We start from the raw sequence: 16077 nt of genomic DNA on the forward strand, positions 1-16077 counted from the left end.
GTCAATCTGAATAAGTAGTAGGCTGTAAATCATGACTGGCAGAAATCAGTGTTTTCTTTAGACCAGAAGTCCTTGAGATTAGGGGATATGTCTTACTCTAGACAAAAGTCTTATGGGACATTAGATCCACAGGATTCTAAAAGAAATTAGGCAGTGTATGCTCCAGTACTAAATTATTTCAAAATTAAGTAGATTGAACCAACCTATATACTATGATAAAAGGCTAAAATTAAATTAAAATTAAAAATTAACTAAAATTAAAATTGTCATACAAATGAAAAGAAAGTGTTTTTATGGACTTAAACCAGGCTAGAATAGAAGTCAACTATCCAGTGTGTCACCAGTGACTGATAATAACCATGACAAGGAGCTGGTAATACATGATTGTTGAAGAAAACAGCCACAGCCACCAGGGTATCTTTTCAGTAAATGTGTGCTCCTCATTTTATTATGAATAATGAACCTGGTATGATTTCTGCCTTTTCATCCTGAATCACCTAGTATTTATTGAATATCCAAGGCACTTTGAGAAGACAATACATCTTTGGGTATCAGTATACCTGTGGGATAGATGTTGATAGGATCGGGGCAAGTGGGCATTGCAGGTACTGTATTTGCCCCTCTAGGAGGGGTTACAGAATTGACCCTGAGGTGCTCCTGCTCTGAGGTTCTGAGCATATCTATCCCATACTTCCCTTTTCCTCCTGCCTACCCTACTCAGGAAAAGGAAGCTACCAAGAGCTCTATATCCATGCATACTGAAACGGCCACCAGGCAATCAATGCCAATGCTTCTAAACCATGCATCTGGTTCTCAACTCCCCAATCTTATTTTTATTTTGCACTTTTAAAAAAAGTGGCATGATACACAAATGATTTTATTTATTTTATGCTTTAATTTTTTTTTTTTTTTTTACAGGATTTCAGATTATTGACAGAGTGTACTTCATAGAGGCTGGCTGTAGGTGTCACTGTAAATGGAAGAAAATACAGTGAAGAAGAAAGATAAAATCAAGAGATTTCATTACGTGCTTAAGTAAATGGAAGGCATGACTCAGTTTACCAATATTGTTATTTACGCAGAACTTTTGAATCATACATATATTACATATGATAAAATACATATAAAATTTAAACAAATTACTTGATTAAGTAATAATAAAGGCATTTTAAAATTTTCACCCACAATAAGAGTAGATCTTATTTTAAGTAAATAGGTGTTCATACGCAGGTTGGCTGTGATTTATTCTGCCAAACTCAAAGCCTGGAATAATGAAATCTTCAGGCTGGATCATGTGAGACACTTCACTTACTGGTGAAGTAGGAGATAGCTACCTAACTCTGGCAGAAATTTTACATTGTAATCATCCCTATCCGTCCCCCCTCAACAAAGGGACACCATGTAATTTTGGAAAACAGCATATGTCTATTGAGAGAAATACTGAGAGAGATATTATGAGAGAAATTCCTGTGGTTTGGAGAAAAGGGACTAGCACGAAGTACTCTAATATATGCTATAAAACTCTTTAAATTCCAAATTAAAGGCACGTTTCCTGCAGTGCCATAGGCCCAACTACATCTTATGCTACCTTTGCTAAAACTTTCAACTTAGCTAAATGGATAATTTTTGCTCTGGCAACATATTTCCAATTTTATAGTAGAAGTTGAGGGGAAAATAAATTCACTTTGCAGAAAACTGCTTTACAAGCAAATGTGTTAGCACATTTCTCTAAAGTGAGGGATACAGGCAATTCACTCACATGAATTGAATGAATTTTTGTTTCCTTTTAAAAATCTGAAGGGAAGATGATGTATGAACAGGACATGTCTGCACTTGAGCAGCATGATTCTAGGTATTGGTAGATGTAATAAAAGAGATCAAAGCATGCCAAGTAATTACTAAGTACTCTTCTTTGCATTACACAGAGACCAAAATATGTGCTAACTCAACAGCGTCACTGCACTGACTGTGCATTTACTAATTTAAAGTATATATCTCGATTTCTCAGGAGCTCTTGATGAGTTCCCTGTTCCTTTATTTTTCCATTGTGCAGAACCACTATCAAATCTGCATTCTGTATCGTGGAGAGCTTGTGAGTGACCACTAGGCAGGTCCTCCCCATCCTGGCTTTATCAAGGGCATGCTGAACCACCTGGAAGAGAGAAGGATCTGTGATCGCGGTTGCGTTAGATTCTAATAAGTCTGCCTAAGTCCAATCAATTAAGGTAATCTAATAGCTTTCTTTGTTTTGCAAACCCTCAAAGGAATTGCCCTACTTTGTGAAATAGTCACCCTATTCAGTAGAAATGTAGAAAGTAATTATGGATGCATTAAATAAGACTTTCAGTTGGAAAAGTATTTGTGACAATGAATAAAATTACTAAAATGGTTGTGAGTAAGTCGTTCTAAACTCAAAGTCAGGAAGTAGTATTTCCACACCTAAGTAGAATTGTCTAATTTATTTACCTCATTTTTTCTGATAGATTATTATTATTATTTATGGTAGGATTTAGCTGTAGAACTGTCCTGGCTAAAATAGCATCTCAACTAACAATGAGGTTTATAATGCTGTATAGAGGAAATGGGAATGAAAATCCATATTTGTTAAATGTATAAAATGTTTCAGTGATGGCTATCTGGTTTAGAGTCTTACGATAAACCCTTAAGGTGGAGGTATTTTCATTTCTCTGATACATGAACTGAGGTCTGACCAAGGCCATACTGCTAGGAATCCAGGATTATCACCCAACTATGTCTAATTCTAAAAGTTATATTTTTTCTTTCATAACACACTGTTTATTTGGGAATCAAGAATGACAGTCATCTACAAATGGCAATCATATATGGATTAACTTAACTTCCTGGGCTCTTAGGTTAGACACCCTCTATAGAATTTAGGGAAGTTATTTAAGCTTTCTAAGCCTTAGTGTGCTCATCTGTAAAATGGCTATGCTAATGAAAGAAGCTAATTCATCAAGTTGTTGTGAGCATTGAGATAATAGCATATAGTGAACACTTGACAAATATTAATGATTATCATTCGTTTAACCAATATTCATTTACTAAAGAAATGCCTACTATGTGCAAGAAACTACTAGGAGAGAAGGACATAGGAAAATTAGGCATCTGAAGGTTATACCTTCAGGTATATTGTGGTATGTCCCTGTGCTTCTTTGTTTCCTGCTCAGACCAGGCTGATTAAGAGTCTGTAGCAGGTAGAGTAAGTAGCAGACTCTGACACTGCGGTATGGATTTCTCTTTTACCCATCTATATTCCCTTATTAATTTGTTTGGCATCATTGGCATAATAATAAAATGGAAAAGTATTTTTTCTTGGGCTCTTTCCTTGAATGGAAAAACATTTCAAGAATTGGGCCCCTTTTGATAATAAGACCAAGTCAAGTGAGAAAACTTTTCCAGAACACGAGATGTTCTCTGTCCCAACTCTCTCCAACCCCCCCCACCACCTATTGACCTTTTTTAAAAAGGTCAAAGCCTTAATTAGAACTGGTGACCCTATCACTACAATTCTTTTCAGGCCTTTCTTTTCTCAGACTGAGCCTGGTTCCTTCCATGATACTGCATGTTCATATTTGATATTATATTCTGAGATGAAAGAAGAGAATGTTACCTTTTCACTCTCATTATCAAGGGCTGAAGTGGCCTCATCCAACAATAAAATCTTTGGTTTCTGGAGAAGAGCCCTTGCAATAGCTAGTCTTTGTTTCTGGCCGCCAGAAAGCTGTGCTCCTTTCAGTCCAACTTGCGTGTTGTATTTCTATTACAGGAACATGCAATTAGGAAAGCAAGGCTGGGTTATTTAAATTAGCATGGCACCTGTGGGCAAGAACCATCTAAATATTTCAAATTTTGCTACCCTTGAAAATTTGTGTCCCAACAAGTGCTGAAATCTGTTCTTGGGTTTTGTTGCAAATAAATGTTAAACCAGAAGTAAAAACTACTATCTCATTTACATATCTAATCTGATCACAAACAGCAGACCTTTGCCATGATGTTTCTAGAAAGAAATTTTTTAAATTGAAGCATAAGAAAAAAATTATTGGCAAGAAAAGGTTTGCTGTAAATACTTTTTCATTAAGTTATATTACCTTCCATTTTCAGGTCATAATGATTCAAAGTATTTAAAAACAACAAAGAAATCATTGGGTTCCTTCACTTTGGCTCTTGCTAAACCTCTATGGGCACATTCCTCCAAACACCAAGATGCAATTCTCAGTGGTGCATGCACCTTCCTGGAGATAAGTTAGGTTGGCATCTTGAAACAGTCTATTCCACTTTTCAGGCCACCAAACGCTAATGGTGACTTCACAGTGTTCCACAGCTCCTCTACTTACTGATAACCCCATTTCTCCAGTACTTCCCTCCATGGAAGGGTAAAGGCAATTCCACACATATTCTGAAGCCACCACGGTCCCAAATCACAGTTGGTCAGTTCAGTTGGTGTAAGAAGGTTCTTGCCTGCTTTCTAGATTGTCCCATGACTTTGCTTCCTTCCCAGGCTTCACATTGCTTTCTAGTAGTCCTTGAGAGCTGACGGTCTAAGAAACCTATGCCATTGGTACCCAGACAAGAATGTGTGGATGGATCAGCTCCACTGAGAAAGCAGGTCCCAGGTACCACCTTACAAAGGTGACTCCTGTAGCAGCATTTCAGGGAAGATGCAATACGTGATTCGTATGCTGTTTATTTTATTTCAATATCCTAGAGAAGCTTAAATGAATTGCCTTTCCCTCGGTATCTGACTGCCTCCGGGAGATGCCTTTTGGGCAGAGTGGGTGTCAAGAACCTGTAGCGCAACCTCATAACAAAATGTGTTTATTTCAACTTGAAGTTTACTTTTCAATTTAAGATGCACAGGTGCTTGCTTTATATCAAACAATGAGCGTTTGGATTACTAAAGCCCAATAAAAGTGTCTTTTCTAAAGTGAATGCTCTACAGAGAACACAGGCTTTAACTATCTCCTCTGTGATTTATCTGGGACTGTCAGCAGGCCGGGCCCCTGCCTTCTAAAATGCATTTTATTAAATTCAGAACCACAGGCAGGATAATCAGATAAAACTATGTCTGTCATTCATTTCCAAACACTGCAAAGTCCCCACTTAAATTAGAGGATTCAATCTTAAACCAAAAATTGGGAGGTGAGGTGGGAATGTTAATGAGCTTGCAGCCCTTTCTGCCAGTCAAACTTAAACTGTACTTGAATTCCTCTAGGGTACCTGAGGAAGATCCAAAACTAACTTTGGAATCACTTTGCATTTCTTGGCCTTCTCTGGCTTGTAGGAGGATGTACGTTTAAAGAATGAATTGGATGAAAAGTAAATCCTGAAGTTTTGCCCATCATTAAGCAGAACAGATTACAAATGTGCCTATACACGTTGTCTTCATAGCCACCTAGAAACAGTTGCATATGTTTAAATTGAAGGTGTTTGCTTTTTTAAATGAAGAACCATAGAGTTCATTCTTTCCTGTTTCACTGAAAATCTGATCCTATTTTCTGGCAAACACTGGGATGGTGAGTGCGCTGAAATCCACCTCTTTTATGAGAAGCTCGAAGGGGTGGTTCCAGTGGTTCAAATCCTACTTAAGGAGCCATGATGTGGGGATTAGGGGACATCCACACCTGGTGTGTTTCTCAGAGGATCCTTGAGGTCAAGGCAGTGTCGTGTCAACTTCTCTCCCATGCCCCAAGCCCACATTCCCAAATCCCTGCCTGCAGGATGTTTCCATGAGATATGCCATAGCTGCATTACAGTCAGCACGCTCCAAAGTGACTCCTTACTCTGCACCCTCCTGCTTCGACTTGTTAGACAGATCCATAATCCCTTACCTGAAACCCTCAGAGCTACATGTCTTTAAAAATTCTGATATTTTTAATCTTAAAAGGAAAAAATACTATATATTATACACCTACTATGTATTATCTATATTTAATATACAATATATTATATATTATTTGGCACCCCCGGAAGGGTCTGGGACAAAAACTGGTAATCAAATATGTGAATATTTGTACAGATACATTTCAACTTTCATTCTGAGTGAGATAAATAAATACTACATTTGCCTAAATAGCCTCACATTATTTTGCCACCAAATGAGTTTGCACCAAACATACAAAATCTGTGTGTGTGTGTGTGTGTGTGTGTGTGTGTAGGGGGAATGCACAGAGCTTAAGAGCTTTTGGAATCTGGGACTGGGGATAAGAAGATGTGGACCTGCATATCTCTCATCCAGACTGTTATAAAGCACTGGGACTTGCCCCTTTAGTGGCAGTCTCTGCTGTCACCACGGAGCCTCTTGGATGAGCAAACAAAAGGCTGAGTTTCAACAGTTAGTTTTTTTTTTTTAATTTGCTAATATCATTTCCCTGCTTAAAATGTCTACTAGCTTCCTATCTCTAATAAGACAGAGTCCAGAAATTTTAGCCTGGCATATCAGAACCTTCACATTGAGTCCTTGCTCATATTTTGGTCTCCTCAATTCCTTACTCTTTGCCTTATGTTCCAAGATTTTTAATTTTCCCCCAAACACCTAAAACCATTTTACATGTATATGTTTCTTTATGAGTTTATTCTGTCTGCTAAGAATGGATTTGCCCCTCTCTGCCGGGTGAGCTCCTACTCAACCTTCAAGACCCAGTTCAAAGCAGCATCCCCAGTGCAGTGTTCTCTGAGTGTCTGCCTTCTGCGCGCTCATTGCTGCTCTGTGCTTTATCCCATCGGGCTGTTCTGTGTGCTGCACATTTCCTTGTTCACTTTCCACAGACAATCTTGAGCTAAGTCCTGGCAATTCTACTTTTACTATATCTTTTAAATCCATTTCCTTGTTTTATGTCACTTTATAATTATTAATTTCGGCCTTCAAAACCTAGAAATAGCTCCTAACTGATCTCCTAAACTCCCTGAGTCATTGTCACTCCCTACCACTACATTCCATTGTCCAATTCCAGACATATTATTCCCTATTCAGAAATCTTCGATGACTCCTTAGTAATTGTCAAAGTTAAAATTTCTTTCCCTGCTATTTAAATGGCCAGTTTTACTTTTACATGTTTATCAAATACCATACCTTTATATACTCTAATTTCTAGTCAAACTGCTTGTCATTTTGTGAACATACCCCCATAGTTTCTGTCTCTGTTTTTGCTCAGGCCATGCCCCTTGCCTCAGTACAGAGAATGGGCTCTTATAGCCTTGACTGTGGAAATTCTACTCCACCAATTCTCAGGTCACCTCTAAACTCTCTAAAGGCCTCCTCTGAACCCCCAGCCAGCATGACTCCACTCCTCTCTAAACTCAGACAGTAGTTTGTTTACATTCTTTGTGCATTGTGATTATTTGTATTTTTGTGGATCTGTGTTCGTCTCAGCTATTAGGCTTTATATTCCTAAAAGTAGGACTACATTTTATTTGTCTTGGTTATCTTCTCTAAATAGAAGCCCACTGGCTTGCAAAGAATAAGTGCTCAGTAGCTCTGTGTCGGGTGACTAAACGCATGGATGCTGGAATGGAGCAGTGGAGACAGGGGGTGCAAATTTTGAGGGAGCAGGACGTGACAGATGGAGTAATTCACAAAGTTTGAGGTAAAGGTAAAAGAAATCCTCAGAAAGCAAAGTGTGGCAACCTCTTCAATTTGCTAAATACTTCTTGGAGAGGATTAAAATTAATAGTATCCTGATGCATTATATGTGAAGACTTTCTTCCTATGCCTGCTTTCTGTGTGGATATATATTTTTTGCTTATTGAGTGGAAGAGCTGAACTTCTCTTCTAGACTTTTGCTCCAACATTTTTACATTGAAACTATTGCCTTATATTTTGGAAGGGATGCTGGGCTCCATGTATTTGCTCTAGAAAATTAATTCTACCCAAAGGAAGTGCAACAAATTACAAGGTTTGCTTCTACTTTTCTTCCCCAAATACCTAGGTCAGAGCCGTAACATGCTCCAAGTATCACTGTGAATACAGGGGTACACTGTGAATACAGGGGTACCCTGCCTGCCAGCTGTGCTAGTTGCGTTGGGCTGCCCTTCTGAAAGGAGGGGTGGAGCACCTTTGCTTCCATCTCTAAAGCCCTGGAAACACCATGGTCATGACCTCTCCACCTCCCCACCGTATAGCACAAAGAATCCAGGTTCAAATTCTGAGCTTTGGTACAGCTTTAGAAAAGTTATTGAACTTCTTTATCTGTAAAAGGGGGTGGCTACATCAATCCTTGCTCTATTATGGTGGACATTTAGCTCTTGGTTCCCAGAAGAGCTGGGTAATGCATGGCTGGTTTTCTCTCTTTCCCTTCCCCAACCAATTCAACATAAGAGGGCAGCCTTGTCCTACCCAGGGTACTAATCCAAGGCATTTAATAACATGTAGTTTTTCTAAGAATTCTCCGATTTTCATTTTTTAATGATTTTATTTTGGCATCAGATTTCCTTAAGGTTCTAACATGTTTTGGGGAAAACAATGATATAAAGGTAAGTTAAAATTAAATTTGAAAACACCGAGAAATAAGCTAATCTTTTAAAATAATTTTTTTAACATCTTGGTTGTCAAAGGCTATTGTAAAATGTTAGCACAATGAATCTTGACAGAATGTAGTTTTGGGTAAATTTGAGAAATAGTACAATGTAAAGAATAAAAGATAATAACAATTTAAGAAGAAAAATCAAATGGTACAAATATAATTGGAGGACAGCCCCTTACAATAAATAAATTAAAACAAACTATCGGGATTATGTGGATAACAATCTGATCACAAATTAACAACAAGTGAATGCCTTGGTTAAAAAGAGAATTGCCATTGAAAGATATTCAAAGGGTCACCCTATTTATAAAACGTATGTTAATCCTTCCAGTATACTTAGTACTGTAGAACCTTTCCAGAGTAGGAGAAATTGTACTGATGGCCTGTTTCTCGTTGTAGGCACCATTCAGTGTGGACAGGAGACAGTGGGGGAAGATCTAGTAGCATAAAAGTTAGCTTCCACCAAAGAATAGGGCTCTAGATTAGTTGTTTGATATATTGGTTGTTAAACTTGGCTATTTCCTTTTAAAGTGAGATAAAAAATCACTTTATAAATATTTGTCTCTAAAAATATCTCCATTTGTATTTTGTTTTATTTGAGAGAGTGTGTGTGTACATGTAAACACAGACATTATAAGCACTTAAAATTACAATTACTTGTCTCTATGCACTGTTTCTGGATTTGTATCAATGCTTATTGTCCTGAAGCTTTCTCTACAGTTAGCCAAGATTTTTAACTTTTCTGAGATTTTGCATCAATTGTCACGGCTAATACAGAGATCAGGGTGACAAAGATGACAGGCGAGGATCTTACACTCTAGTGGGGAGGGGAGACGCTAAACAAGTAAATAAGCACTCAGGGTAATTTCAGACCATGATAAGTGCCCCGAAGACAATGTGATAGGGGATTGGAGTGGTGGGGACTCTTTCAAATAGGGTGGTCAGGGGAGGCCTCTGCAAAGGTGACCTTTGAAAGGGCTTGAAAGTTAAGGAGCTAGCTATGCAAAAAAACTGGAGGAAGGGAGGTCTGGGCTGCAGAAACAGCAAATGGAAACGTCCTCAGGTGGGGAGCAAGTTGGCGTTTTCATGAGACAGGAAAGACACCAGTGTGGCTGTAGCCAAGTGAGCACACCGTAAGGCTGGCGCTGGGGAGGCAGTGGGGGCCAGATCACAGGCCCCTCAGCAGCCATGTGGGGAGTCTGGGCTTTATTCTAGGTTCGAACAGGTGTCATGAGGCGGTTTCAGGCAGGGGAGGGATAGCACCTAATTTGTGGTTTTAAGGGATTCCTCTGATTGCTGTGAGAAAGAAGAATTATACAGGAGCAAGACTGGAGGGCAGATTAAGAGGCTACTACAGTGGTCCAGACAGGGTCATGGTGGTGTGGACCAGGTAGAGTGTACATAGATAGAAGAATCAAGATATGAAAGCTAATCCAGTGAATATCAATGCATTTTTGTCATGGAAAAAGTAGTCACATGAAAACCTCAAATTTGGCTTTTTACATCTGACTTTGTGTTTTGCATCTAACTTTAGAGACTGGCAATAAATAAATTGTATAATGCAAGGAATACACAAAAACAACCAGTTAGGCCCAGTAACTACTTAGGCTTACTTGGCAGCTTAGTCATTCGGGATTTCAGATATTTTCTTACCTCAGGGAGACCTTCAATAAAAGAATGGATATTTGCAGCATTCGCTACTTCTTTGATCTCCTCTAATGGCACCACGCGGCTGTTATCACCATAGGCGATGTTCTCAGCGATGCTGCAGTTGAAGAGCACCGGCTCTTGAGAAACGATTGCCATTTGGGAACGCAGCCACTGCACATTCAATTGTTTTGCATCGACACCATCAAACAGCTGCCAACAGCAGAATGGAGAATGATGTGTTAAGATCCAACTGTATCATGTTACGGTTCACTGTATTCAAACATATACAAATCATAACAAGAAGGTTAGGAATTCAAGCTATTTCAAAGCATAATGTTATCCGAGGAAGGCTCATAAATCATATGTTGGATAGAAGCAAACAGCGTGTGACTCACTAAAATGCTGACTTCTAAACTTACCTGACATTTCTAAGAGTAGTCCAGAGACCTGCCTGGAGCCTGGACTAAAACCATGGTGCTCTCTCCTGAAGTCAAATGAAAAATGACAAACTGCCCCTCACCTCTGTAACAGGACCCAACTTTATTAAATGAGAGAGTAGGTGTAGATTGATACAGTAGTCCACATGTAGAGATATGTTATTTTGCACACAGCCGTGTTTATGCACACAGACATATAACAACGTTTAACTGATATTTGATGAGCATGCCTGCTACGTGATGGGGACTCTTCAGGTACTGGGGAAACCGTGGGAAATGAGAGAAAGCTCTTGCCCTCTGTGGCTTATATTGTAGTGGAGAGAGGCAGGCAATGAACACACTAACAGGTAACTCAATCAACTCAGAAAAAGAAAGTACCCTGGAGACAGAGTAATGGGATGATAGTGACTGAGGCAGTGGGGAAGGTGTGGAGAGGCATGAGGAGGGGCTTGCTAAGGAGGCCCTAGGGAAGGCACTTTCAGACCATGACATGAATGATGACAGGGAGCCTGCAAGGAAGTTAAAGTAGAAGGTTCTGTGCAGGAGAATAGCAAGAATGAAGGTTCACTGGTGTGTTTAAAGAATTTAAGGAAGCCAGAGAGATTGACACACAGTGCGTGATGAGATGGGGAGCGATATGAGAAGAGTTTGGAGAGGGAGGCAGGGGCCAGATCATGAAGGACCTTGACTGATGGCATGGACTGGGTTTATTCTAACTGTGGTAGGAGACCACTGGAGGGTTTGAGGGAGGAGGTATGCTAACTGTGTTCTAATAGATGAGTGTTACCTGGTTCGAGGGAGCCATTTGGGACAACTCTGTTTCGCAAATATTCGTTGAGAATCTGTAATGGGGAAGAGACTGACATCGCAGGGGAATGAGGACTAACATGACAGTCTTTGATTTTTAGGGGCTTACGGGTTTTTGTGAGGGAGAGGAGGCAGGACAGGAAGCTTTTTGTGGGTGTATGTGATGTGGTGGTGACTAGGGGGAGAGAACCATGGAAAACCAGAATATAAGCTACAGTAAGACAAGGGCCAGGTAGGAAAAAACAATCCTTGGGTTCAAAGGATGGAGAGGTTACATATTTTAAGAGGTTGGACGGACACATGGCTTAATGGAGCTGATTCAAGGAGGCCTTGGTCATGCATAAGGTTTTGACAATTGGGAGGTGGGGATGGCCAGTGGGAACAGCAGAAACCCGAACTAACGAGCAGAGGAAACTATTATCTCTATCTAAAACCAGAACAGAATAAAGCGCTGTGATGTGGACATTGGACCTGACCTCCAACACCCAATTCCACAAGGATTCCATGGCTCATAAGATCAAAATTTCTGCTGCCAGAATGGCTGAAGAATCTTTGGGTCTTTGTATTTAAATTCAAAGTCCTAATCACCATTTTTTGTTACTGGTTTACTTGCTCTCTTAGTTAAGGGTTGAGAGAGAGATTTTTTTTCTTTTTAACTTCTGCATTGTTTGCCCTACCCAAACCAGTGAGAATGATTGAGCCCGAGTGAATGTTTAGGAATAGGAACCCTAACCCCCAGATTAAATGCATTTAAATTCAGTCTTACCACTTGTCCTTTCACAGGGTCATAAAATCTCTGCAGAAGTTGAACAGAAGTGCTCTTCCCACAGCCACTGCTCCCAACAAACGCTACTGTTTTCCCTTTCTCAATACTGAGGGATAAGCCACGGAGGATGAAAACATCTGGGCGACATGGATAGAAAAAAGAGACTTCTCGAAACTCTAAATGCCCTTCACATGTGTCCTGGGAAAGGAAGTAGACAGAATTTAGAAAGGCGACTTAAGAAAGCTGTAACACATTGGAGCACATTGGCTAACTGCTTTCGGAAAGTGGTGCATGTTTCCACGGCCATTTTCATTTGAAACGTGTATTCACCTTTGTAGAGCTGCTGACTGTCCACTGGTTTCTATCAGATTTGTTTATATTTTCGTATTTGTGGTCTGGTTATCTGCACTACTGGACTTCATCAAGTTCTTAAAAACGACTCGCTTCCTTAGGCTTCGCTACACAGATGCAGTCTGTTCTGCAGATTAGCTTTTTGATCAGCTGCTCTTTTTCTTTTTAAAATTTGGCTTGCACTTTACAGAACCTTATTGCTTAATTCAGAAGAGCTGGGTTTCTCATAAACTATATGTATACCTGTCATTTTTGTAAACTGGGCCATGTTTTACAGTTAAGGTACATTGTGCTTTGAGTTCTGATTTATCTTCATTTTCAGTTGATCATTATTTGACAGTGACACTTGCCTAAAAGTTTAGTTTTCTATATCTCAGTCTCTTTTGTGGTTGATGATTTGTAAACCCATACTTAATCTACCCTGCGGAGGTTTGAAAAAGACTTTCCAGAACTATCACTAAATCATTAACTTTCCCTTTATGTATTTGGTTCATAAGATTTTAGGTTCTTTTGAACTTCATGTTTGCCCCAATTGCATTTTAAATATTAATTTTGTTGTTAGGTTTAACATAAACTGAGAGTGTGTGAGTGGATTTGTGTGTGTGTGTGTGTGCGGGGGGTGGTGATGGCTGAACTTTCAAAAAATTTCCTTACTGTCAGGGTTAGTAGTCATATTTGGCACATACTGAGCCAGCATACAGGTAAGAGACAGGGGCAGGTAGAGGGGAGGAACACCAAAAAATATTTGATGGTATTATTCTGTTGTTAAAGGAATGAGATGTCAATATGTGGTTAACAGTTCTAGAAATTAAAAAACATATATGGATATATTTGGCAAATATGTATGCCAAAATGTAAGTGTAGTGTGGCAGTAACTTCTTTTAGCTTATTCAGTATTTTCTGTTTTGCCCTTTACAACATATGAATATTATTTGTACAAAAAAGCTTTTAAAAAACAGAATACTGCATAGAAATTGAGAGTTCAATTATTTTTGTGTATACTCTAGTGTATATTTTGTGTAATAGCTCACAGATATTCTAGGGAACTCCTAGAATTAAATACATATGAAAATTTACTATTTTTAATTGTATTCATATTTATTATGGAAAACTTCAAATATGTATAAAAAGAAAGAGAAAAATGTAATGGACTGACCATATGCCAATCACCCAGCATCAATACTTATCAATATTTGCCAATTTTGTTTGATCAGATTTTAATTTTTAAAGGCATAAGGAGTGATACTTAGAATTATTTGCATATTAAATAAAATAAAGATTAAATAATTTAATTTTATAGTATTTATAAGAAATATTTCCATATTTTATACCATGCATATAGTTCTATAAGAACATATGCCAGTGAGATACTCAATTCCTTTATTGTAATGTTTAGAAAAAAATGAGCAGCAATATTATCATACATATTAATCCTACGAGTTTTTTAAAAAATAGCTTCTTACATCCTTTACTTTCCAAAAGACAAGTATGAAATCTTATTTTCACTATGGTGTATCTTTGAGCATTCTATTTTGAGAATTTTAAGATCTCATTTCTGTCGCTAACAGTAGGCATTCCTTTTAATAATTATGTAGCTCCAGTGATGCTGTATTACTTTAACCTGTCATACATATAAATCTATTAAAATTCTAGAGGGAAATAATTTTAAATAAAAAATTATTTTAAGTATATATCTAATGGCTACTCCTATTTTAAAATTTAAAATATCTAGAAAGGTCTTAAATTGAATATATATTTAATGTATAAGACTATTATTAAGAGGTTTATTTTGAAATTATGCAATCTCCCTATTATTTCCCTTTTAATATTCACCATTTTTAAGAGCTTGTAGCTAAATTTCTATTTGTGTATGTGAACTTAATAAATATAGTTCTCCCTTTTTTCCTTTTATGTTTGGAGATATATTTCCCATGAAAAACAGTGTCTGAAGCGGCAGGACGTTATTTACTTTGCATAGGTTACCACAGAAAAAAACAAATAAACCCTAATGCAGATCTTCATACAAGACTAAAACTTTGGCTGTCTACATAAAATTCAATACAGGAATCAATACTTGTTCAAGAGCACTCTCACAGCAATACTAAAATAAACTGAAAGCATATATTTTTTAACATAAAAATATATATTTTAATAAAGGAGGTAAAAATTTAATTCGGACAAGACATCCTTTTCCCCTTTGTAGCCATAAAATTATCTTTATACATGCTTTTAACTCTTTATGTTATTATACTATAGCACTATCTTTTGCAAAGTTATCCAAATAATGCCTTTACTTAATAAGTGGACATTTGGAGTCATAGTTGTGCTTACTGGTTTTTTCCCTTCTTGACTGTTGCTGTCTATGGTTGGTCTCTTTTCCAACAAAGCAAAAAGATGTGCGGCCCCAGATTTGGCTCTGGAATATTCAGGTGCCAAAACCAGTGTTTCTCCAATGGCCATAGCTCCATACGCAATTGCAGTAAAAACTCTATCAAAAGATAAAGCATTTGAATCTTAGATCCATGGGTCCAATTTAAAATTTAAATTTAGGTTACTTTAATCTAAAAGTAAAGGGGAAAAATGGGCACAATAGTAGATAATCTTTTGACCCAGACATCAACCACTAATGCTAAAGGCCCAAGGACAGTTATCTTTTTATTTTTTTTTTTTTTTTTTTTTTTTTTTTTTTTTTTTTTTTTTTTTTTTTTTTTGAGACAGAGTCTCACTTTGTTGCCCAGGCTAGAGTGAGTGCCGTGGCATCAGCTCACAGCAACCTCAAACTCCTGAGCTCAAGGGATCCTCCTGTCTCAGCCTCCCGAGTAGTTGGGACTACAGGCATGCACCACCATGCCCGGCTAATTTTTTCTATATATATTTTTAGCTGTCCATATAATTTCTTTCTATTTTTAGTAGAGATGGGGTCTCGCTCTTGCTCAGGCTGGTCTCGAACTCCTGAGCTCAAAGGATCCGCCCACCTCGGCCTCCCAGAGTGCTAGGATTACAGGCGTGAGCCACCGCGCCCGGCCAACAGTTATCTTTTTAAATTTTCCACCATGTGTTAATCATCCCTTGCTCTGTACACCAAAATAATCTTTGGAGCTTGGGTAATCTTAAGAATTTCTCTTCCAATTAGAGACATAGATCAAAGGCCCCAACGAGTGAATGTAAAACTTCTTAGCCACCTTGATATGAGTCTTGCTTGCTTGGAGATTTGACAGAGAATTTAATTGACAATAGGAAGAATGAAACTCCAGTAGTAAGGTTTGAATGTAGACAGTAGATACGATGTGGGTTTTTTCCTTTTCTTTCTTTCTTTCTTTCTTTCTTTCTTTCTTTCTTTCTTTCTTTTTTTTTGCATATAATGTAGTTAGAACAGATAACTGAAGCTAAATCACTGGTTATCTGCCTGATGTGCTGCTACACGATTTAGAAAGCAAAGCATGGGGATTGTATTTTCTGAAGGTTCCCAAAACAAAATTTGATTAACATGTACCTTAGCTAAGACTGGAAGAAGAGCTTTGACCTT

The 16077-nt window shown here is 38.1% G+C and overlaps 1 protein-coding gene across 1 annotated transcript in view; it reads right to left on the minus strand.

Annotated features, from left to right (window-relative positions):
• Nucleotides 1-1954: 1954 nt before the first annotated feature.
• Nucleotides 1955-16077, minus strand: part of ABCB5 (ATP binding cassette subfamily B member 5) — a 101551-nt gene continuing 87428 nt past the window's right edge. The window contains exons 23-27 of the mRNA XM_069461951.1: nt 14883-15039; nt 12201-12398; nt 10194-10400; nt 3632-3778; nt 1955-2152 (exon numbers count right to left, since the gene is read on the minus strand). Of these exons, the coding sequence (XP_069318052.1) occupies nt 1955-2152; nt 3632-3778; nt 10194-10400; nt 12201-12398; nt 14883-15039 (907 nt within the window). The remainder of the gene's footprint in view (nt 2153-3631; nt 3779-10193; nt 10401-12200; nt 12399-14882; nt 15040-16077) is intronic.

The sequence above is a fragment of the Eulemur rufifrons genome, chromosome 29, assembly GCF_041146395.1.
Source record: "Eulemur rufifrons isolate Redbay chromosome 29, OSU_ERuf_1, whole genome shotgun sequence".
NCBI classification, from domain to species: domain Eukaryota; kingdom Metazoa; phylum Chordata; class Mammalia; order Primates; family Lemuridae; genus Eulemur; species Eulemur rufifrons.